Raw genomic sequence first — 24374 nt, 5'->3', positions numbered from 1 at the left:
GTCTACAACTTCATGTGGCTTAGTGGACATGATTCTCATGCTCAATTCTTGGTGAATTTGATACAACTTGGTAGTTTTGTCTTTGAGATGGCATGGGTGGCAAAATGCTACTTCTCAAATCTCTCTGTGATTCCGTCTCCGACATCGCATAAGCAACAAACATGTCATTATAGATCTATGATCTACTACAAGCAACAAATACTCCTAAGAAGAGTACCAACTTCAACTATAGTAAGATCTTACTCGGCAAATTTTTCATGGCAATGGTTGTATCTTATGTATTGTACTCCCTACCTTTCATATCCCTACTACGTGTGAAGGAAGAGTTACGATGTTGTCTAGACTATACAACACTTTTGTAATGTAATCATTTAGAGCCAACGAGCATTTAGTTCTTTGAGCTCTTGATCAAGCACACCTTGTTGGTATGGACGCTTAGATCAAGAGAGGGTGTTGAAAGATCATTGTGATCTAGCATCCATGTGTGCACATGCACATTAGTCTAGGTGATAATAGATCTTAACACCTGATATAGACACGAAGTCTAAGGTTATTTTCCTTATGTAATAGGCCAATTACTAAAGGGGAGTTAACCTAGGATATATCTAGATAGGTCTAGGTACCATGCCCTTAACATCATTGCTTAGATCAATGGAGAGCTCTTTGTGAGCCTATATATTGTTGTGTCTTCTTTGTGATTAATAACAAGGGAGCTATGTGCTTAGTGGAAACACCTTTGCCAATCCTCATCTATGCTTGTCTCATTTACCTTATGTGCTAATTAGGTCTTAACCTTTTGGTTAAGCTTTGCTCAAGTGTTTTTTTAACATTTGTGCTTATGAGCTGTCAATCACAAGAAGCTCAAATCTACGTTCAGTCTTAATATCTTCTAGTGTGTTCTTGGAGAGAATCGACAACCTCATCCTGTGACACACTCATGTATTTGCAACCAGGTTTTTCAATCGTACCATCTGCATCAAGCACAAATATTCGATGGTGGTAGCTTGCCATCTGAAGTAAGGAGAACTGTATACAAATGAGGACGTCTGTCCCTAAACACCCCCCAACTATGCCTTTGTTCTCTGATTTTGTTCAAGTCAAACTTTGCCACTAACACAGCTTCGCTTTTGTCATCAGCTGTTGCCACCAATTCTCCCGTCGGCCCTACAATGACACCAATCATCATGGGACTCAAATCGCTTAGTCTCACAACTGTGTGATAGACTCCATTACATCCATGGAAACAAGCCAGGCTTAGTATGTCACCTGCAATAAAAGAGCAGCCGTAGAAAGTAATTTGACTTGGCCCATGCTCTGTTTCAATGACCTCGCTGCCAACACGGTTGGATGCTACCAAGGGTACCTACTCCCCCCCGCCCCCCCCAATACACACATAAAAAGGAGAGAATTATCATGTTCAGCCTGTACAAAACAACAAGCATCTCAACAACATGACACGCATGAAATAGACTGAAGGTAAAAACCCTGCCTACCACATTTGCCCCTGCATGGCCTTGCATCACTCTCCTCCAGTGCTCACAAGAATCAAGCCCCTGATCTTGTGGTTCTGAGCCAATGGCTGTTGGATAAAGGAGAATCTCTGCCCCCATCAATGCCATGGCCCTAGCAGCTTCCGGGAACCACTGATCCCAACAAATCGCTACACATGTGAAGGAATATATGAGAATCCAAGCTTATTGGCACAGACGCACTGCATTGGAATTTCATGAATGAGCAGTATTTGAACTGCAGTTTACCTACACCAATTTTTGCATACTTGGTCCCGAAAACCTGGCTTGCAGAACAATAGCCCTGTATTATTATCGTTTGTGAAGTGAAGGCCACTTTTAAGAAACAAATGGAGTGTCGAAGACTTGTGGTGGGACATTGAAAGAAAGTATTTCAGCACTGTCAAGAATGTACCTTAAAACCCGTGTCCCCCGGATTAAAATAGAACTTTTCCTGATAGCCTACATCCCAAAACAGCATTAATTGAAGTAGCAATGCATCCCATATACTCTTTGTTTGAAAAAAAACAAGAGCAAGGACCAACCCATTCATACCTGGCCCATCCGGTATGTGGGATTTACGGTACAGCCCAAGGTCTGTCCCGTCTGCATCAATTACTACAATGGAATTATAGTGTGCATTGTTTGCTTCTTCAAAAAAGCTAACAGGTATCACCACATCCAACTCTTTTGCCAGCTGCTGCATTCTATCAAAAACATTTGAAAGAAAAAGAAACAAGGTTAATCTTGGTATGCAATATAAAACAACAAAGACAAATCCAAATCAAGGGTAGAAGACACACCTTTACAAAAAGAACAAAGCATTGAGGACCAAAATTAACCAGATTGGTAAATCCTTAACAAGAAAGCATGCCATTTACTATCACCTCAAAAAAAGGATTCCTATACAGTAAAACAACAAAGAACAAAAACATTGCCACATTTCAATTCCGCTGTCCACACAACATTGCACACTTTACCTTAAGATTGTAGGATGTCCATCCCGAGGTTTGGCTCGTGCAAAATAATCTCCCCTTTGAGCTTGACAGAAATAGAAGCCCTCAAATAGCTCCTGAAAATGCACAGCTTTTTGTCAAACCTTCCAGACTCCAACATTAACATTAAAAATCCAAAGTATATGAGAAACAATCACCAAGGTCAAAGAATCAATGAGAGAATAGTTGGTGAGCTAGGTATGTCTGTACAAGGGCTTGATATGAGACTAAGTTGGTTGGTCAAGTAGCCAAACTGCTTGTGACTACACTGACTTGGTCATGAATTGTTATTTTATCAGAAGAAAAACGGGAACCTTTAAAAGAGAGCCAACACCATTTAGGTCTGGCATTGGCACTAGTGTCAATTTTGCACCTCCACGCAGCACACAAATTTGGACGCAGGACTAGGCATGGCACAACAAGGTATGGCAATTCTACATAGTAGCAGTCACCAAGTTATCCCGCACACCGACTTTTTGGACTCATTATGGCTTTTGATGGTAGGATCAATAACTTTTGCACTAATAACTCTAGTTCAACTTCCAAGACTTTTTCCTATTGCACTTCTCCATAACCATGGTGGTGTTTCTGCAGTGGATTGCTCTGCTCAAGTTGCGGCTTTTGTCCAAACTAACCCAGCTGTTGAAGCCTCCCAAGTTCAATCGGAAGATGGATGGTGAAGCACTCACCAATTGATCTTAGAAGATGAGGCAGCAAGTGGCTCCAATTGGTTCCAGCTGCACATTGTCCTGATAGCTTTGACTAGCTCCACCTTGTGGTGGGAGGACTATTGAAGCATCATGGGGTTCAAACTAGGGATGACTGTCTTCAGGCAATCCCTTGGACTACTGCTGCAATCTTAAGAAGCAGTGGGAAACTCTCAAAAGCAAGGAAAGCTACCTAGCCCACTTCAGGACGCTCTTACTCATGCTTCATCATGCATGAGAACACCATCACGTGCAATCTCTCCATCTGCCTCTCCAAAGTCTGGCCCCCAAAATGAAGCACATCATAGCATATCTCACCAATGTGTCAAATAGCCAGCTCTTAGTGCTTGGCTCCTAGAAACAAGCTTGGAAACAATCTCTCCCCACACCCTCTCGAGAAACGGTTCTAGCTTGGCTGATCCAAACACTGGCTGTGTTCCATGCCACAATTGATCCCACCTAAGGGTGTCACAGATCATTTAGCTTGTACTATGCATGCATGACGAGTCAATCTCCAAAAAAATGTGGAATACAACATAGTAATAATATCAACGGAGTCCAGCCCTAATCAGCTATAAATAGGAGGTTGCTTTAGTACTTTCTATATCCCTTTTTACATAGTGTTAACCAACTAAACCTCTTGGCCTAGTACTAGCAGACTACAAGACGTAACAGGAGGAATGGGAGCCATTGCTACTAGTGAAGAACTTGCTTTCTCCTCGCCCTTACTAGCCTCCTTTGAATTCCTAGGACAGTGTCACAGTTCCTTCCAACATGATCTGTGGCATCAGAATAGAAGCTGACTGGCGGCTCCCTTGGCTTTGGAGCTCTTTGGGAGTAAGACGAGGTAATGAACCCACTTGGCTTGTCTTTACCATCCTTGGCCTTGGACTGTCTACCCTTCTCTTTTGCTGAGCCGGTTGCTGTGTCTCAAGCTTGAGACTTTCCCAAGCTTGAGACCTCGTTCATTTATTTGGACCATCGTTAATGATATCTCGAGTTATGGGACTATTTTGTCTCACCCATTTATTTGGCACATGATTATGATATCTTGACTTATGGGATTGATTTGTCTCGCATATTTATTTGGACAATGGTTATGATATCTGCACTTATGGAATTGATTTGCTTGCCCATTTATTTGGGACATGATTTTGATATTGGTATTATGGGGATTTATTTAGTCTCGCCTATTTATTTTTGGAACATGGATTCTTTTAGTTATATTTAGGTTTTATGAGACTGTCTTGTCTTGCGCACTTGATGGGACACGATTCTATCTTGGATATATGGCTTTAAATCAAAGTTGGAGACAACTTTGAAGAAGCTGGGAGGGGGGGGTGTCACCAGCTTGGACATTTCCTGTGTGAAATGGGATCTGATGGATTTTGAGATGCCCGAATATGCATTAATGTACAAGCTTTGGGAATGGGGGATTATCAAGTACAAAAGATCAAGTGCCTGAAGCTTGGTCTAGGTGCCAGAGATGGTTTCTTGGACATAGAAATGGGCATTGGAGCTCAAGTGTCAACAAGTGAAAGGCATCCATGGCGAGTTTTTGAGGCTTTGGGAGAGATCTAGCATTGAAACATGTTTCTATATGGTGCTCACATACATTTCTAATAAGGTTGAGTAGTACAAAGGAACACACTCCTAAAATCTAGGAGGGTTACTATTTTTGGACAACCCCCAAGGGAAGTTCCATTCGCGTCATTACGTTTGTAAGCTAGAAAATGGAGGACTTGTTGAAGCACCTTTGATTGAATGTCTACAAGAAGCTGATATTTTTTTAGGGATGAAGTTTATGGGGGGGACCATCTCTTAAATTGGGACATGTGGCAAGATTGTGAGGTCCCCTACCCTTAATTCCACGTATTAAATGAACAATGAAAGACTACTGTAGGAGTAAAGGGACTCACTTGGGACCTCTCCTATCAATGATTTACGGATGGGCATTCCCTATTGATCACTTGAGTTTCAATTGGGAAAGTCCCCCTCGTCAAGTAATGTAGGAGATTTCTCTAGTCGGCTAAGGGTCTCAAAAAAAAAATAATACAATTTCATTTTTTCCACAACACTTCTTTTCTCGTCTGTAAGCTTTCGCATGTTACACCCAAAGCATAAAAGAATAAGGTTTATCTATTTCATGAATAATTGGATTCATAAAAGAATAGTGTATGTCAAACAAGGCTTGATTATTGCACAAGGGCATGGTTTTTAAAAAAAAAAAAATACATGTGAAGCAAGTTTGACCCTTTCAATTTAAAGTATGGGTCGTTTATTTCACAAATGCAAAGTTTATTTTCATAAAGGCATGATTAGATTCCTTGAGTATGGTTGGCTATTTTATAAGAATTAAGTTCGTTCATTTCACAAGTGTATGAAGGCATGGTTTGTCATCTCATAAGGATGATTAAGACCTTTAACTCATAAACCAGCAACGGAAGCAAACAGCTTGTTCCGCTTCTTGGATCTGGTTATATGGTCGGTCTGGGAAGACTCGGTCTATCTCATGAAGTAATGATTGTCTGTCTCAATCTAACAAAACTTGTCTATTTCATACAAGAATAGGTTGTCTACTTCATTCATGTATGCATAGGCTACTTCAGGTAAAGCATGGCATGAGGTAGGTACGGGTTGCTTATGTAAGAGTTTGTTTGCAGAGCCTTCTAGAGTGGACGGGAAGAGTACCAAGAAGGCATCCTCCCGCTTATGGCCTCGAGTCTTGCACATAGAGATGAACCACCGGATGTGGTCATCTATAGCTTCAGTGGTGGATCCTTTGAACGTGGGAAGCTTGAGTTGACTCGGTCCAACACTGTGGAAAGGGGTTCCGCACCAGGAGGGTTGGCTAGGCCTCTAGCATTGTTACCGAAGGTGGGATTACCAATGTTGGCTGCCATAAAGGGTGGAAGGGGATCCCTAGGTGGTACGTAATTGAACCTCTTCCGACTATAGCCATGTATTGAGAGAGGACTCTTGGATGGGCTAACTGGACTACCACGGGAGCGTGTATTGGGCATACAGAGGGCACAGAGATAAAAGGTGAACCAATAGAACTCCAACTTTTGAGATTCCCACTAGGCGTGCCAAATTTTAGTGTACCTATAGCTGGGTTGGTTGCCTGGCACACTAAGGTGGTGGTTGGTTGCCTGGCACACTAAGGTTGGTTGCCTGGCACACTAAGGTGGTGGTTCTCCTCTGGATAGTATGTCGAGAGTTCTCAATGCCCACAACGCAATGCACATATGAATATACAGATTAGAATGGAGCATAATGTAAATGACAAGATTGGCAAGAGTGACAAGAATATTGGACAACACTTGTATTGTTCCAAGACATTGTTACATTCCCTTCATTGTATCGTGCACACCCAATAGTGGTCACAGTGAGTAGGACGACACATAGGCTGAAATAGACAAGTGACTATAGCACTCAAGGTTAAGGATGAAGGATGAAGCATGAAGGATGTCCTCATGGATGAGTTTAGGGACCATTTAAATGATTCCTGCAAGATGTGGTAGAGTCAGTGGCATCTCCTATCTTTGGTAGCTGCCATCGGAGTGACAGGCCTTCGAATCTCCTCTCTTTGGTAGAGCCTGTTGGAGTGTCAGTGCGGTGCCTTCAATGGCAGAGTGTGCACCTCTCATGTGTCCGTTGGTGGTGCGCCTCCATTTCTGGATAGTCCACCGAATGCTCCAGAATGGTTCCTCCTCTAGGGTTGATCCATTGTGGTGGTGTGAGATGGTCCAGGCAGAACAGTATAGTGTAGGGCACCCTTGGTGGCTATAGGGGTATACCGTATTGTATCTCGGCCATATTGGCTTATGGATAGCTTTATGGGTCTATGGATTAGCCTTATTGGTTTATGGACAGCTTTATGGGCTTATAATTCAGCCATATGGGTTCATGGATAGCTTTAAGGGCTTATGGTTCCACCATATGGGTTTATGGACAACTATGTGGGCCATTGGATAAGCTATGTTGGCCGGTATCAAAACGGGATATACATACTCTTGGCATTTTCATGGGGCTTTTTGATGACAGCCCGTGTATATGAATTATTCATGATTGTATGTGGATAAATCCTGATCATGATATTTTTCTCTTTGGGCAATAAAATACTGGGGGGGGGGGGGGGTGTGGGAAGCGGGTGGTTGGGTTGCACATTTTTCTTTCACAGTTTTGTGGAATTAAGATGCACATGTTTAAGGTTGTGGCCAATTTAAGTGTTTAATTGCATTGATGGTCAAGTGTTTTGTAAAACCCCTGCCATTGAGGTTGGCTTAGAACGTTATTCTGGCTCCTAGCGTTGTGTCTTGTCTCTTTGTGTTGCTATTTGTTTGTTAATTTCTGTGTTAAGTGAATTCTGTTATATATATGCCTTCTGCTGGTATCAGAGCACAGTCCATCTTTCTCTCAAGAGGCCCTCTACACTGGCTCCACTCAATCTTTGGGAGAGTGGGTCAGCGTCAAGAGGCTCCCCGCCTCACTGGGATTCGGGGCTGAGACCAAATTACGCTCACCATCCTCTCAGCCATACCTCCGGCTGGCAGACCCCTCTCCAAGATCCACAACCCCGCGCACATCCCCCCCCCCCCCCCCCCCCCCCAAAAAAAAACACACACACACACACACACACACACACACAGTTGCTCAGCCTAGCAAGATCAGAAGGTGAAACAGTATGCCAGAGGAAACCCTTAGCCAACAACAGAAGCACAAAGGGGCCTGGAATTAGTCCAGCAATCATAGTTGAGCAAAACACAAGAAGACCATCCCTATGGAGTCAAGCACAAGTCCTAGATAACTGTTCAGCAGCACAGACAAGGTCAACCAGCAGTCAGCCCTCCTCTATCATCTGCAAGTCCTAAGGTTAGTAAAAGTCAGGGTTTTCAGCCCTGGTCAGTCCCTTCATTTACAGATTTTCGTACGACTGACGGATGAGCCAATGTAAGGACCACATACATGGAAACCCTATTAGGGTTAGAATGACGCGCATCAAATCCGAAGTTGATGACCGCGAAAGATTTAGTGGGTAGCAACTATCCTCCCAGCCATTAGCTTCCTTCCTTGAGCATGAGGTGAATTTGCGCGAGTCAGCCAAGCCACGTCAGCACGCCCTGGAGTCCCATACCACAGCCCACCAGCCCATAGCTACTTGGGCCTTGAGGTCCTACCGCGTGATTTTAATCATCCTAAGTGAGCCCAAGCTCACTTATATAGCAATAACCAGGCTATTATTGCCTCACTACTTTTATTATTAAGCCCTTAGCCATGATTAGCCTCTAGTGAGTTTTTTACCAATCTAGAGATCATCCTTCCTAGCCTTGGCCCCTATATCTGTATAAGCCCTTAACCTTAACCTTGGGTTAGCACATCCCTTTAACCCTGGGTGGTTATCCTAACCCCTGGTTAACACTAGCCTAAGGACCAATTAGGGATGTAACACAAGGGATGCGAATAGGCACTTAGGTATTCACCCTAGGGTGTCAGCTGAGAGTAGACAAACCTCTATAGTGGCCCTTAGTGTAGGTGTTCTACACCTTAGAGAGTGCACAAAAGCACCTGCACCTGCTCATCACATGCGCATGCTGACACATGTAACCAGACTAGCCCATGCATGGTGTACCTCTCACAGCCGACCAGCGTGTCGTGTGTCACAGGGCGCTATATTCTCTATCCTATGGGCTCCATATATATATACCTAGATGAATCCAGGAACATGGTGCCTAGGTTGTAAAGGCACACAGGGCTGGCCATTCACATGACCCGCAAGCCGAAAAACACTATAGGCAGCAGCAGCTTTTCATCACCGTACTGCTCAAACAAAGCAGCCCCTAAAATCGCCTCGTAATTGCCTCCTCTCCTCATCTTAGAACATGTGTACGCGCGACTTCAAGGACCACCTTCTAAGAGGACCTTGAGACGATCGTTGCTCACATGATTGCTCAAGTGGTTCTGATACCAACTGAAACTACCACTTGATCTCCCAAGCATCCCTTGCATACACACACACAAGAACAAAACACAGATTGGTTTTTAGCGGCTGACCTTCCAACCATAGCTCCCATGGAGCACCGACGAGCCATGAGGCCAACCATGTCTTACTCCAAAGGTGCGGTCCATACCACCGTAGCCCACCCCTCCAAGGTGTCGGGTAGAACCAAGGTCTAGGCTTCGCTTGGTCATGATCCCCCCCTCCGAGGGATAGTCACTTCTTTTTTTTTTCCCCCCCCGAGAAAGGATCCTTTCATTAGTTATATAAAAAACGCCCGTAGGGCTACAAAAAATCTCTCCTGCTCATAAGAGAAAAGGAGCAGGGAATACAGCATGGCAGCCCGGGAGACTCTCCCTAGGTGCTGCAAAATACAAGCATCAGCACAATGGACTGAGAGGCTAAATCATACAATAGGGGGGGGGGAAGAGCCAAACAGGTGGCCTGTAGTGCCAACGGGGGGATCCCGTGTGTAAGGTGTAGAAGGGGCCACAACGCCAAGTGGTGTGAAAAGCTTGGCGCCGCAAGATCACCTCATCCGAGTCTCCCCGCGGATGCGGTCGTACTATCCTCGCAGGGTGTGGATCAACTCCTGCCAAATCCCCCGTACAGTCTCTGCTGGTGGCTCCAATCTCCCCTCAAAGGCCGTGAAGCACCGGGCCCTCCAGGTGAACCAGATGGTGAGGCTGCTGAGGAGCTCCCATCGTAAATCCCTCTCCTGTGTCCAGTTGGCGGACGAGAAATCCGGTGCCGGAACCAGGCGAGGCTGGCCCCTAATAAATCTGATGGCCTGACTGCCCTGCTCCGTCTCATAGCCCATCGCAGGCCCTGACAAGGTCGACTAAGCAGCGGCACCCCACGTAAACATACCCTCTGGAGAGAGGGGAGCTAGAATACGCAGCATCCGCAGCCAAATCTGCTGCGCCTGAGGGCAATCCCAAAGGCAATGTCTTTGTGTCTCCATAGGGTGGCCGCATCGGACGCAGGCCGCCGGAAGACCGCTGTAAACAAGCCAAGTGCCAATTGCTGAGCCCCTATGGGCGACCAGCCACTGAAAAGTCGAGATCCTACGGGCCTGTCGACTAGCCCAGAGCCGAGCCCAAAAATCCTCCAGGAACTCCTGTGAGAGTCCCTGCAGCCGCCAATGCCCCGCTGCCGCTGGAGAGACCGTCCTCCTCGCCGTCAAAATATGCCGCCCCAGCCGAACTGTATACTGGAAAAAGGTAATCTCTGTGGCCTCAAGGGATGCATAAGGATCATGCCACTCGTACTCCCCGGGGTCCCACTGTAGCCGGGCCAAAGGGCGCGCTGCATATACCCATATGCGCCAATCCGGGAGCACATCTGCAGGGTCGGGGTCAATATGCCACTTCCGAGAAGCGGCGGCCACTACCCGAATCCTCTGAAAGGTGCACTCTGCAACCAAAGGCGACTCCATCTCCACTCTCTGGAGTCTGCCCTCATCCTGAATCTCATAGTAGAGGCAACCGCCATCCTCAGTGCAAGCTCTGACTGCAATCTGGATCTCCAACTGTGTAAAGGCTCCCATCCACCGTGGGGCTACTGGCTCAAGAGGCGTGAACCACTCCTCTGTGAGTGCCTCCTGAATATCATCCCTCATAATCAATCCCCCTCTGAAGTGACTCAGCCTCTCCACTTGGATCTCCTCTGGGAGACTGCAGAAGGTTTGCCAGTCTCCAAAACTACGAGCTGGGCCTGCCGCTAGAGGTCCCCAAGCTAGACGAGGCCGAGAACCCAGCATATGACCCTGCTCCGTGCGAACCGCTGGGTTCCAGATGAGCGGCTGTCTCGCCCGCTCCTCAACACAAGAAGGAGGACGCTGAGAGAGCCCAGGTCTCAGCAGCTCCCAAGCTCTCAGGATACTCAAAGCAAATTTGTCCTCCCATCCTCTACTGAGGCCTGTCCTCCTCATCTCTATGAAGATCCAGCGAATCTCTGGTGCCCAAGTACCCCCTGCTGGGGGCGCCCGAGCCTGCAGCCGCTGCAAGAGGAGCTCTTTCCAAGGCTCAGCGCCTGGAAGCAACCCCCGAACAATAAGCTTCCCCAATAAGGCTCTACTCTGATCAGCTGGATCTATAATGCCCAAACCTCCCTGAGCCAACGGAAGTGTAATAACTGCCCATGCAACCTTTGCCCGAGCTGGCTGACCGTCCCGCCCAGACCACAGAAAGTTCCTGATCAGCCTCTGTACCTGGCTGATGCAAGAGCTCGAGAAAATCCAGCAAGACGTAATGTACCACATGGTCGCTAACAGCACCTGATTTGCTACCACCACCCTTCCGGCCAAGGATAGTCGAGCTGTACTCCAATACAAAAGCTTCTTCCGAATGCTCAGAAGAAGCGGGGCAATCTGCTGCTCAGGTAACAAATCTAGGCCAATCTGGCATCCCAAATACCGCACTGCTGTGCCTGGAGGAATCCATCTAAAACCGGGGTCCGGGCTCCATGCCGGAGTGGGAGCACTACTGATCCAAAAGGCCACTGTCTTGCGCCAATTGATCAATGCTCCCGAAGCTGCACTAAAAACCTGGAGCGACTGCTCTGCTCGAAGAAGATTGGCCTCTTGGCCATGCAAAAATAAGCCCGTGTCATCTGCAAACTCAGCATCAAGCAGGTCCTCCCCCCGGACTGGGAGCTGCAGTCCTCTCAAACCAACCTTCTCTGCCGTCAAATACATGCTCATAGCCTCCGCAAAGAAGAGAAAAAGAAAAGGAGCGAGGGGACACCCCTGACGGACTGATCTGGTCAGCTCAAAACTCGGCCCCCGTCCTCCTGCAATCAGCACCTGGCTGCGAGCTGTGGAATACAGAGCCGCCACCCCTCTGATCCATCCTGGCTCAAAGCCCAGGCGAAGCATAGTGCCCTCTAAGAAACCCCAATCAACTCTATCATATGCCTTCTCAAAATCGAGAAGCATCACGACCAAGTCCTCGCCGAGAAATCTAGCTCGGGCTGTCGCCTCCCAGAAAGTAAAGATGTTGTCAAGGATACTGCGCTCCTTGACAAATCCTGTCTGAGTAGCATGAATCAACTCCCCCAGGAAGGGCTGGATCCTCAAACTCAAGGCCTTTGCCAAGACCTTGTAGACAGTATTGAGGATCGTAATAGGCCTCCAATGCCGAATATCATCTGATACTCCCTCCCCCTTGGGGATAAGATAGATCAAGCCCTCTGAAAAGCTCTGCGGCATCACCCCAGTGTCCAAAACATGCTGAAAGCCCCTGCGGAGGCCTGGCTCCAAAAGGTCCCAATAGCGCATAAAAAAGGCCGGCGTCAGTCCGTCCTCCCCTGGGCAACTATGTCGCGGCAGGACCCTCAAGGCCTCAGCAAGCTCAATCTCTGACAGAGGCGCACCTAGAACTGTACGCATCCGGTCTGTGACCCTCCTCTGCACATGGGCCCACATAGTTTTGTCTGCATACATCTCGATCCTCAGTGGCTGGCTCTGCTGAAAGCAGGTCTCTATAAAATGCAGTGGCAATGGCTCTAATCTCCCCAAGCTCAGTAGCTACCGATCCATCCGGTCTACCAAGCTGGCGGATTCCTGCTCGCGCATGACGGGGTCCACTGATCTCAAAAAACTCTCCAGTCACTCTATCACCAAGCTGCGTCCACTGAGAGGCCTGACGACGATAGTAAAAATCGTGTCTCTGCTCCTCTACCTCTCTAACCTCCTGGCGTGCCTGGCGCAGCTGGGACGCCACCCACTCACATGCAGGCTGCTGCTCCTGAAGGCGCTGTAGCGAAGCAAGGCTGCGTCTCAGCCGATGCTCCCGCTCGCGAATCTCTCCCAGCCGTGTCAAAGCTGCAGCGTGAAGAAAAGAGCTAAGATCGGTGAGTCCCTGAGCACACTGGCCCGCTGCATCCTGGTCAGAGCACTGACTATCATGCCAGATCCTCTCAATGTCCTCAGCGAGACTGGGATCTGTAAGTATCCTCTCTGGGATCCTCAACTGCAAGCTGGGCTCCCGTGTCCCCTCCTCCAATGTCAATATAACTGGCGCATGATCTGAAAATGAGGTGCCAGCGAGAATGCCGACGGAGCCCCCACGCTCCCCTAACCAGTCGCCCACATAAAAGCGATCAATCCGTGATAAATTAGTCCCTCCCTGCCGGCGATCCGACCGAGAGAAACTAAGACTGTCCTGAGACCGGGAGAAAGCCCCATGCTGCCATGCATCAGTGATCCTCAGTGACATGCATAACCGATCCCAAGCTGCAAGCTCCGTGCCGTGCACTGTAACATGACTGCCTCCCACCCTATCTGCCGGGTCCTCAAGCATGTTGAAGTCTCCCCCGACACACCAATGTGCGGCCTCTGGCAATGCATCCGTAACCTGGGTCCAGAACTCTGCTCTGGCACTAGCATGATTGGGCGCATAGACGTTGAGCACGCCCAATAGCTCATCATGCATCCTCAGAATGATATACTGTGCTCTACCAGGCACAATGATCCCTCGATCCACAATGGCCTGCCGCCATACATTTGCAATGACCATGCATACTCCTCCCTGTCCACCCAAAGGACCAAACCCTACAGACCAAAAAGTGTCCCATCTACCAGGCATCACCGAACCATATCTCCGGATCCTGCTCTCACCCAAGTGGTGCTCCTGCATCATCAAAATATCAATGCTGCCACCAACCAGGCATCTCTGAAGCTCCTGCCTCAAGCAACCACGATAGCGTATAAAGTGTGCTCCGCCAAGGCCCTGTACATTCCATGAGATGATCCTTATGGATGTCCTGCTGAGGTGGATGCTGTCTCAGCCGTGCGGCGGGCCTTCGCAAGCGGCTTGGATGGAGAATAGTCCCCATCCGAGCGGCTGCGAATCTGCCCACCCGGTGTACTGCAAGAATCCCGGATCAGGCGCCAGTGGCTGTGGCCCATGGCGACTGCCTCTTGCTCTGACAGAGAAACCTCGTGTATACACACATATCCAGGGTCGCGTGCTAAGTCGGCCACTATGCGTACGACCAAATGCCGAATCCCTGAGGTATCCACACCCTCGGGATCCAAGAAAAAATGAGCCAACTCCCAAAGTCGGCCTATCACATCTGTCACCTCCAGATCGCTCATGTGATGAGAAAACTCAACTCAACTGCCTGAGTCTTCAAAGTGCTGAGAGCGAGCTCTAGAGTCCACTCCCGGTCGCTCGCAGGGGCCACATAGAGGGAAAGAGAAGGCCACCGCTGAGTCTAGTGCCTCCTCTCCGCGGGCCGGAGGTATCACTACATGAACTCGGATGGGTGCTGGCTCATGGGGGCCCTCTGCTCCAAAAAGCCGTGTGAAAGTATAATCAAAAGCCTCCGAGCGCTGTCTAATGCCAAGGCGACTCAGCCGACTGCGGATAGATGAAATCCGTGAAGTCCTAATCGGCATAGGTCTCCTTTGTGATGCTCGAGCGAGATCAGTGCTCAGCGCTCTCCAGACTGCAGGTGAACGCCAGGGAACCGCCAGGGCCTCCCGGGAGGGAGAGGCGGGCGGAGGGGGAGGAGGGGGAGGCGAGGGGGATGGAGAGGGAGCCGCTGCCGAAACTGGAGCGGAGACGGGAGGAGGTGATGGTGGAGGCGAGGCGGTGGGGGGGGGCGGGGGTGGGGGTGGGGGGGGTGAAGGAGGGGGTGCTGGCATCTCCAGGTCCTCAGTCGTCGCCGCGGGGGTCTCCTCCTCGAGGGGAGAAAAGCGGTTCCTCACGAGAACCCAGTGAGGCTGAGACTGTGGCTGCTGTTGCAGCGGTCTCTGGGCGTGCTGCTGTGGCTGTCTCCCTCGGCGGCGCCCCTGTCCAGGCTGCCACTCCGAAGTCTCTGTGGCCTGAGCAGGTGTCCTGGAGGCAGCCTGTCGAGCCGAATCTGTGGGCGGGCCATCAGTAGCCTGCTGCTGCTGTGGTGAGGGTCGGGGTCTCCTGCGAGGGCAGCCTTGGCCAGATGACCGACCTGCCTGCAAATGAAGCACTGATTCGGGAGCCCCGAGAACTCCACTCTCTGATCTATCCATCCCCCCCTATCCTAGGTAGCTGAATGACCTTAGGAAGGGAGGAGATGTCAGACACCAACACTCTGACCGAAGGTAGCCCAGCTGCTCTGGCCACCACTGAAGCTGCTGAGGGGCCAGTCTCTAGTACCGAGCCCACCAATGCTCCGAGCCTGGAGAGGAGCGGAAGATACTCCCCGGCGGAGTCTAGGGAAACAAACTGTAACATGGAAGAGGTGCTCTCCTTGCTCCGCCGCTGCTGGGTCAAATCCATGCTGCCAAGGTCTGAAGAAAGCCTGAGCACCCTGATGTCCAGGGGACTCATGGCAAGGACCTTGGCAACGCTCTGGGCGGCCTCGAACTCGATCTGATAATGTCCCCGGCCCAGGAGCTGTACATCCACGATCTTGCCCACATCTGCAAGAAGGCGAGCCTAAAGAAGATCCCTGATCTCCCCTCTGCTGGGGCGAGTGCCGACTATACGGCAGATGGTGGAATGCGCCTGGAGGCGTTCCACCTCTGCCGTGAGGCTCGCTTCCTCTTCCGGCGAAAGAGAAAGCCTGATGGGGATGTCCTCGGGGGCGGGCGAGGGGGCTGCGGATGAGTCCCTCTGAGGCGAGGCGGGAGGAGTCTCCATCAGAGTCTGAAGCTCAGGCGAAGGCGAGGCGAAAGCGGAAATCCTGCAAGAAACGGGCTGCACACAAAGAGGCGGAAGACCGGATGAAAAAACAAAACCCCCTGGGGGTGAAAAACAGCACGAAAGAGGAGGGAGGGGGTGAAAAATCGAAGGAGAAGCCCGGGGGGGGGGGGGGGGGGGGGGCGGCAGCAACGCGAAAGGGAGGGGGGGGCGGGGCGCTGCTGAAGAGAGGCGCGAACAGGCGAAGAGGGGGGGGGCGAACAGGCGAAAAAGGGTGGGGGGGCGAACAGGCGAAGAGGGGGGGGGGGGGGGGGGCGACCAGGCGAAGAGGCTAGGAGGGGGGAGGCGAGATGGTGAGGAGGGGGGAGGCGCAGCAGCGAGGAAGGGGGGGCGCAAGAGGGCGAGTACGCAAGAAGAAGGGGGGGGGGGGGCGCAATGGCGAGAAGAGGGGGGGGCACAGAAGCGATGGCAGGCGGAGGGAGGAAGGAAAGGGACGCGATGGAGGGAAGGCGATGGGCGAGCAGCGCGAGCGCAGGGGTGGAGTCGGGAGCTTCAGCGAGCAAAGTCAGATGAACCAGGATAGTCACTTTTGAGCCCTCAAAGTCACTTATATAGGCCTGGAGATCCAATAATAGAGTAAAAACTTGCTTATTGATAGTTATATGCTTTCATAGGACCCCACGCCCGTACCGATACTATGGTACCCATACTTGGGCCGCTTTAGGCAGAAAGATAGTGCCAAATATACACGCCAGCTGTCATGACCCATGGGGCCATAACAATTGGTAGGTTTGTGGATGGCTTGAGGCTATCCTTGTATCCGATCCTTGTATCATGTGCAAAACCCTTGGAGTCTCTTGGAGGTGGATTGTGTGGCAACGACACTAGAGACTTGGGAAGGTCTCAAGCTTGAGACCTTCCCAAGCCTCTTGGAGGCGGATCGTCTGGCAATGACCCTAGAGACTTGGGGAGCCAAATCAGTCCTAAGTCGAGATATCATAATCATGTCCCAAATAAATGTACGAGACGAAATAGTCTCATAAGTCTAGATACCATAACCATGGTCCAAATCATATCTCTCTATGACAGAACGCGTCACTGGTGTTCCGGGACCATGCACAACAATGGCGCTCTTGTACTGGCGCCTAGCTCTCTCAAGAGGCACACAAATAGGTGCCAATACAGAGCCCGAAAGCTCAAGGCACACAAACAGGTGCCAATCCAGAGCCAAAAGGCTCGAGGCACACAAACAGGTGCCATTGCAGAGCCCATAGGCTCAACTCAAGACTCTTACCTCTAGCATGCAATAGGTTGATTGTCATAACGCACAACAAAGCCTTCTTTATACCCGTGAGTTTATGCAATTCCACTTTGAGAGAGGAGAAGAAAGAGAGAGAAGATAGATAGTTGACATGGTATTGGGTCCCAATTACCCACTGAAGAGCCCCCCTTGCAACAAGCAGGAGTATTTGCTTATATTTCTTTAGAGAACTTTGACAATGAGCATGAAAGATTACTCGGGTTTGTCAAACACAAGGACGAAGTAGACCGAACGTAGGTTGAACCATATGCTGTTCAAGCTCCTTTGAATAGCTCTTTGATGACCACTATGCAAACCCAAAACTGAGGGGTGCACATAAGCTGGCTGAATGCTAAAGAATGCTACTCACTGCAGAATGTATGCGCAAGAAGCCGGAGGCTCTAGGCACACATAACTGCTTAAGAACTGCTTGTACTCTGATTTGATGAATGATCATTTATGATGTGAGCTAGGTGACTGCTTCTATATGCATGTATGCTGCTGGTCGGTCCATATAGCTGTTGTCAGCCTGCTTTTTATGGGACATAAAATGCTTTTCATTAGCATTAAATGCTGCACATGAAGCATTATTATCCTTTGCTGCAGCCGACTGATGTTTGCTGGGCAACTGGATGTGTGAATGCTTTCTTATGCTGTCGGATGGTTTTATATGCTGTCCAGGGCTGTAAACAGCTCCAAAACAGGCTCCGACTTAGAGCTTATGGTGACTAATGATGCTAAGCATCAACCCCAAGGTATGTCCTATGAAGGGCTTCCTTATGGACTGACTCACCCATGGTTTCATGATTCTAAACGTGCTTCTGATGCAAGACCTCCTGCTTAAGGCTGACTTCTACATGAACCTATCTGATGAATTCTCCAAGTGAGTAAGAGGACTGACACATGCAGACTCTCTACGGCTGTGGAGACTGACCTACGTAGCTCGTACCTGACATGTCTTGGACTAGGGCTGAAACCGATCCTGTCAAGTGGGAAGGACTCCGTTGGACACCCACACGCTTAAAAGCACAACTTTAAAACCACAAATTTGAAATGGACAACTTTAAAACAACTTGAATTTAAATGAACAGAAATGGAAAGATGGACACCAGCACTGGGGCCGGAACGGGCCGACCCCCCCCTCAATATATGTTATATTTATTGGGAGTATTTAATGAATACAATGCTCCATGGGTTCTGAGAACCAGATAATGTCCATGTACATATGAAAACAGTACCAAACAAGTAGGCTCGAATTTCGATGTAGAGAACTCGAAGCAGAACGACCACTAGTGTGGTCCAATCTCTGCGGTCCTGTGCTTTCACTGGACTCCGCGGAGAGCGCCTCACTGGTGTTCCGAGACCACGCACAAACAGGCGCTCTCGTACTAATGCCTGGCTCTCCCGATCTCAGCACCTTTGGACCGAGGTTCGCCAATACAGCTTGGACAACCCGGCACCGAACGGGTGTGGCCGTAGAGGGATGAATCCCTTACCAGATTTAAACATTAAATGCTTTACTCAAATCTGAAAATCACTTACTTGTAGATGGTTGATAGAAAACCCATACTCGAAGTATGAAGAAGATGAAACCACCCTTGATGAAGAAGCAGTTGCCTCGTGGTGAACCACCAAGACAAGCACCACCACGAAAGTTCACAGCCACCTGCTGTGAAAGAAGGATAGGCTTGTGTAGTTGCCAACTGAAGATAGCCTCCCGCTGTAAGCTCAGCCGCCTGAGAGAGAAAAGAAACCACCGAGTATGGAGGAGGCACCAGGCTGCTGTGCACAGCTATTTAGCTGCAGCCTGCGTAGCTTCCTGTAGATGGTAGCTTGCTGGAGAAACAAGCGTAGACTTTCTGGAGAGGACCCACGACTTCCTGTAAGAGAAACAGGCAGCGCCTACTGCCAATTTGCTGCCGCCTGTAGGAGCATGTAGATGGGCTTGATTGCAGCCTGTAGAGGGGCAAGAGCAGCCGGCAGCAGAGGGTACAGCCCGTTGAAGGAGTCGCCTGTAGAGGTGGAAAGAGAAGGCAGCCGCCTGCTGCAGGGGTGGTTGCAGCCAGCCTGTAGAGGGGCAAGCGAAGCCAGTAGAAAAGGTGGCAGCCGCCTGCAGCAGCAAACTCAGTCGCCTGTAAAGGAGCAGGTGCAGCAGCGGCAGCAGAGTATAGGAGCCGCCTGCAGCAAGCTAATCGCCAGCAGAAAGAGCAGCCAGCGCCGGTTGATGAAAATCAGCGCCAGGGAGAAGCGATTGATTTTTTTTTAATAAATTAAAGTGAAGTTAGCCTTGGTCATACCCACGTTTGCATGTGGGGGATTAGTGGGGGTGGGTGACCATGCCCACCCCCACACTCACTTAAAAGTGAGGCTCCCCACCTTGGCCCCTAAGTGGGTGCCCAAAGGGGGTGCCCACTTTTAAATGAGTGTGAACCCCTAACCTTATAAAACAAAGGGGTTAGAATTAAATAACAATTTAACAACATGTACCATATACTTACCACCTGTTCACATGCACTGAAACTCGTCAGAATACAGAGCAGACTTCACGACTCACTGGCAGGCGTCCCCGCTCAGTAAGTAACACGTCAGGCAGGCAAACACACAAATACATGTCATGCGAAAACAGTTTCAAACATGCAAATCATGTGTGCATGTGCAAAATTAACATGGACATATCTCCCGTTCATGGAACATGTACAAAATATCTGTCGGCACAAAACTGGCACGACATTTATTACATAAAAACCTGGTCTTCCTATGGAGTGACAGTCCCATAGGTAAGACACAGTTCCAGGCACGAGTTTCCCTATGGTGTGACAGTCCCATAGGTAAAACACGGCACGAATACTGGCTCTTCCATGGCGTGACAGTCCCATGGATCGAACACAGTCCAGGTCATACACGGGTGGCACTGATCTGGCTCCCGTCCATACGACACCATCCTGCTAACACACGGGTGGCACCAGTCTGGCTCCCGTCCATGTCAGCAAAATACTGGCCTCTTCACACGAGACACTGGCCTGGCCTCAAGTGAACGAGACGCAAAAACTAGGAATGGACCAAATGGTCGGCCAATTGGTGACAAGGGCCATGGCATACGATAAAATATTCCTTTAAAAAAAGGTAATCCTACTATACGAATGTTGCACTGATGTAGAGCAGGTGTGTCACATAGCACTCCAGTGCAGGGTGCATGTGACATCACCACTTGCACTCCGTGTTGGTACTCTCACCACACACCTTAGAGGAGAGGTGGGCTCAAGTCAAAATACAATGGCTGGTACATCAAGTACAAAGGCTGGTATGGCATGTACAGTGGCTAGTACAATAAGTACAATTGCTGGTAGTACAACAAGTGCAAAGGCTAGTATAGCAAGAATAGAGGCTAGTTCAGCAAGTACAACGGTTGATACACATGAAATAGCAAGACTACTCCCATAGAAAAGCTAGAGAAGTAGAATATCCTTTTGTAGAGGAAAGTGAAGTGGTGTAGAGACTAGTTTGCAGCAATAGAGCGTGCTTAAATGAAGAGAGAGAGCTTCAATTTATGGATTTGGGGTTCTCCCGATCTAGAATGGCAAGTAAAAGCTATAATGACAAGTCAGGGCTAAGGTGACAAGTTTGAGGCTACTTGTCTCACTTTGATCCAGAGTCCTCCCACATCCTAATTTAAGAGATGGTCCCTCCCATAAACTTCATCCCTAAAAATATCCCAACCAAAAAAAGGCAAGAGTGTGTTCTATATTGAAAATGAGTGTAGCAACAAAATGAGATGGTTAGTCTAAGAGTGTGTAGCATGAAGTCTTACATTCAAATCCTGCACACATTGCTCTCCACCTACACCATATACACACATTGGCCCTGTACAAGCTTAGGGGCTTGGGATCTATATATCCATTTCCAACTCCTTCAAATGTTTGTATAAACTGAAAGGAACTAATTTTTTCTGGCTATTAGTTGCACTTGCCTGGATTAGGACTATTTGCGCACCCTTGGCATGAGCTTCCCGCACCAACCTGCAACCAACAACAAAGGAATTGGACCAGTTTAATAGACTCCTCTACGATTAAGCACCGAAACATGTTGAATTTTGCTACGAGCGCAGAAAAAAGAAACATGTATAGAATTTTGAAATGAAAGAGAACCTTTCGGCATGCTGAACGTTGGTTTCAACATCGTCGGAGCAGGCGAACTGCAGGGACGCCACGCACACCACGCGCTCCGGCCCGCCCATGCTACCCTTCACAATCACACAACATATGTCACAAGAGAAACCTGCTTCTTCTGCTTGCTTTGACAGAGCACTTCCTTCTTCTTCTTTTTTGAGACCCACCTACCCACCGTCTTGGTGGGTGTGGCTCTTTTCTTGTCGTTTGTTTTCCGGAATTGTTTTTTTGTAAAGCCAACAGTCTCTACACAGTGCCCGTCTGCCACATCATCACGGGTGAAAGCAGAGTTTTTTTAAAAAAATTATAGTAAATATATATATATAGATCATGGCTGGTTACGAAGCTACTTGCAGGAATCATCGGATATCATTGGATAGAGCCACCTTGAACCGTACACAATTCTTTCTTACACTCTATTCACTAAAGTCATATTGTCCTATTCACTAAAATCATATATACAAGTAGGTGACCCTCACTTTGTTGCAGCATGAAGGTTTTGCTTGAATGCATATGTGCAAACATATGTATGTGAGTATGCAAGTGTGCAACTACTTATGTGTGTACAAGCATGTGAGTGAGTGTGTATGTGTGTGTGTGTGTGTGTTTGTATATGCATGTGTGTGTCTGCGTGTATGCATGTGTGCATGTGTGTGTGTTTGTATATGCATGTGTGTGTCTGCGTGTATGCATGTGTGCATGTGTCTATGTGTGACTCTCTCACATAGACGCATATTTTTGTGTATCTCTCTCACATGCATTCTCTATAGTACATGCACAAACACAACCCTCTCTCACACACATGCCCTTTCTCTCTTCTCACACTCGTCTGACATACACACTCTTTCACACACATAGAAACTCTCTCTCTCTCTCTCTCTCTCTCTCTCTCTCTCTCTCTCTCTCTCTCTCTCTCTCTCTATGGGAGCTCCCTCGACATAGATATGCTAGGCTCGCTTTGGAGTCATCATAACAGCTTGCAGAAAGGGGAGATGAGAAATGCTAGTATGCACAAATGACTACATGGTTCGGTCTACATGGGATCTCGATGGATAGATTGCCACCTTTTCAGTACTCTTTAGACGCCCCTTCTCTGCCTTTGCACCACTCAGAGGCGAAAAGAATCATCAAGCAGGATATTATCACATTAAACACTGAGAGGACATGGGTATCACCGACGGGCCCTCTAGGGACGAAGATAAGTTTTTACAGAGATCACCGCTTCACCTCAGGGAGGATGGTTTCATCACTCGTCCAAGATACGTGGACATACATTTGTCACATGGCATCAAATGCACTATTGGTTAGATCCGCACTTCCTCTCATCAGCTGAGGATTGAGAGGAAGGTAGATATGGACCACAAAGAGTAACGGCAAAGCAGCATATATGTCAACTATGTTAGCTAGAGCAAGAGACGGAGGAGCACTACATCTGTTGATGCCCCATGTACTATGAGATTAGAGGGAGGTTCAATTGCCTTTTCAGACAGGGGTTCGGCCCCCTTGCCAGACTGATGGACTACAGTGACCAAAGATGCCTAGGACTTTTTCTACTAGAGATACACAAGCATAGAGAGACTCTCATACATGGAGGAGTACCACACACAGGTCCTGTTGTGCAGAGACAGCTAATTGATTTCTTTGGGAGCACCACTTCAACACAGCAGAGGCGAGGTCATGACAGCCGCATCCACATCCAAAGGGGTCACGCTTGAGTGTGCCTCTCAACTATGTCAGGACAGACGCCCTAAACCTCGGGGTTTTAGATCTTAGTTCACTTTTTTTGTTACACACCCCACTGACATTTGTACTTCATCTGACCAGATTATTTATAACTTTTGGACTCTCATAGGTCATTTTGGCCTTTCGAAGACGTTAATACAGATTTCATTTCATTTCTCTCTCTCTCTCTCTCTCTCTCTCTCTCTCTCTCTCTCTCTCTCTCTCTCTCTCATACACATACAATGTGTGTAAATGTGTTTATATATAATAGTATTAATATAATATAAATTTACATATGTGTGTGTGAATGTGTTTCTCTCTCTCTCTCTCTCTCTCTCTCTCTCTCTCTCTCTCTCACACACACACATACACACGTACACACACACACGCTCCCTCTCACACGCACACCTGCAGATAATATATAATATTATGTTGTATTAGATACATATACCTATACATACATATATATGTATTTATAAATATAAAAAAATTTATATATACACATACACATATAATTTCAATTAATTTAGATTAAATTTTAATGGATAGGGATGCGTGGTGGTGAGGTGTGCTCACTCTCAAATAAATGCATCTTACAATAAATGTCTCTCTCTCTCTCTCTCTCTCTCTCTCACACACACACACACACACACACACACACACACACACATGCACATGCACCCTCTCTCTCTCTCTTTCACACACACACACCCATTTATGCAGTAATGCACATGTGCAATATTGCCCCCCACATACACTCTTTCACACATAGAAAATCTCTCTCTCTCTCTCTCTCTCTCACACACATGTACATAGCCACATATACATTAATTGTAATGCAAATGTGCACTCTTACCCCCACATACACTCTTTCACTCACACATAGAAAATCTCTCTCTCTCTCTCTCTCTCTCTCTCTCTCTCTCTCTCTCACACACACACACACACCCTCTCTCTTCTCTCACACACTCCCACATATAGAAACTCTCTCTCTTACACATACGCACTCTCTTTCTCCTGACACCCATCTCTCTCACACACACACAAACACACACTCCCTCTCGCTTCTCTCTCTCTCTCTCTCTCTCTCTCTCTCTCTCTCTCTCTCTCTCTCTCTCGACTGTTTTTTGCTACTACAACTCACAGCAACACTCCTAAAAGGAAACATAAAGCTGCTACTAGATCTCCTGTCTACAACACTACCACCCATCTATGTACCCATGTAGTCGTATCTCTGTGCCAGCCTCATAGAAAAGTCCATAATCAGTTTTGTGGACTTTATGTACCTGAGAATCCGTCTAGCCACATAAAAGTGTGGCTTCCTAGGGACCTGCATAAGCTAACTCACA

General features: G+C 48.3%; 1 protein-coding gene across 1 annotated transcript; it reads right to left on the bottom strand.

Moving 5' to 3' along the window:
• Positions 1-806: 806 nt before the first annotated feature.
• On the bottom strand, positions 807-21519 carry LOC147622952 (N-carbamoylputrescine amidase-like). Its single transcript, XM_086822563.1, has 9 exons — positions 21283-21519; positions 21105-21153; positions 2489-2580; positions 2064-2215; positions 1924-1970; positions 1758-1791; positions 1494-1660; positions 1267-1363; positions 807-1164 (listed from the first exon to the last, which is right to left on the bottom strand). The coding sequence occupies exons 1-9, from the start codon at positions 21369-21371 to the stop codon at positions 977-979; spliced, it is 915 nt and encodes a 304-aa protein (XP_086678689.1). The 5' UTR covers positions 21372-21519; the 3' UTR covers positions 807-976.
• Positions 21520-24374: the final 2855 nt, after the last annotated feature.

Source organism: Cibotium barometz, chromosome 28, assembly GCF_041138505.1.
Source record: "Cibotium barometz isolate CiBa-2024 chromosome 28, ASM4113850v1, whole genome shotgun sequence".
NCBI classification, from domain to species: domain Eukaryota; kingdom Viridiplantae; phylum Streptophyta; class Polypodiopsida; order Cyatheales; family Cibotiaceae; genus Cibotium; species Cibotium barometz.
This window is presented reverse-complemented; position numbering and strand designations above follow the sequence as displayed.

Bases quoted from the DNA above. Each gene is read 5' to 3' on its own strand.
- LOC147622952 (XM_086822563.1), bottom strand. From the start codon at position 21,371: ATGGGCGGGCCGGAGCGCGTGGTGTGCGTGGCGTCCCTGCAGTTCGCC. The intron at 1,971-2,063 runs GTATGAATGGGT...TTTGGGATGTAG, and splicing joins CCACATACCGGATGGGCCAG to GCTATCAGGAAAAGTTCTAT. The intron at 1,792-1,923 runs GTACATTCTTGA...TCTGCAAGCCAG, and splicing joins CGGGGGACACGGGTTTTAAG to GTTTTCGGGACCAAGTATGC.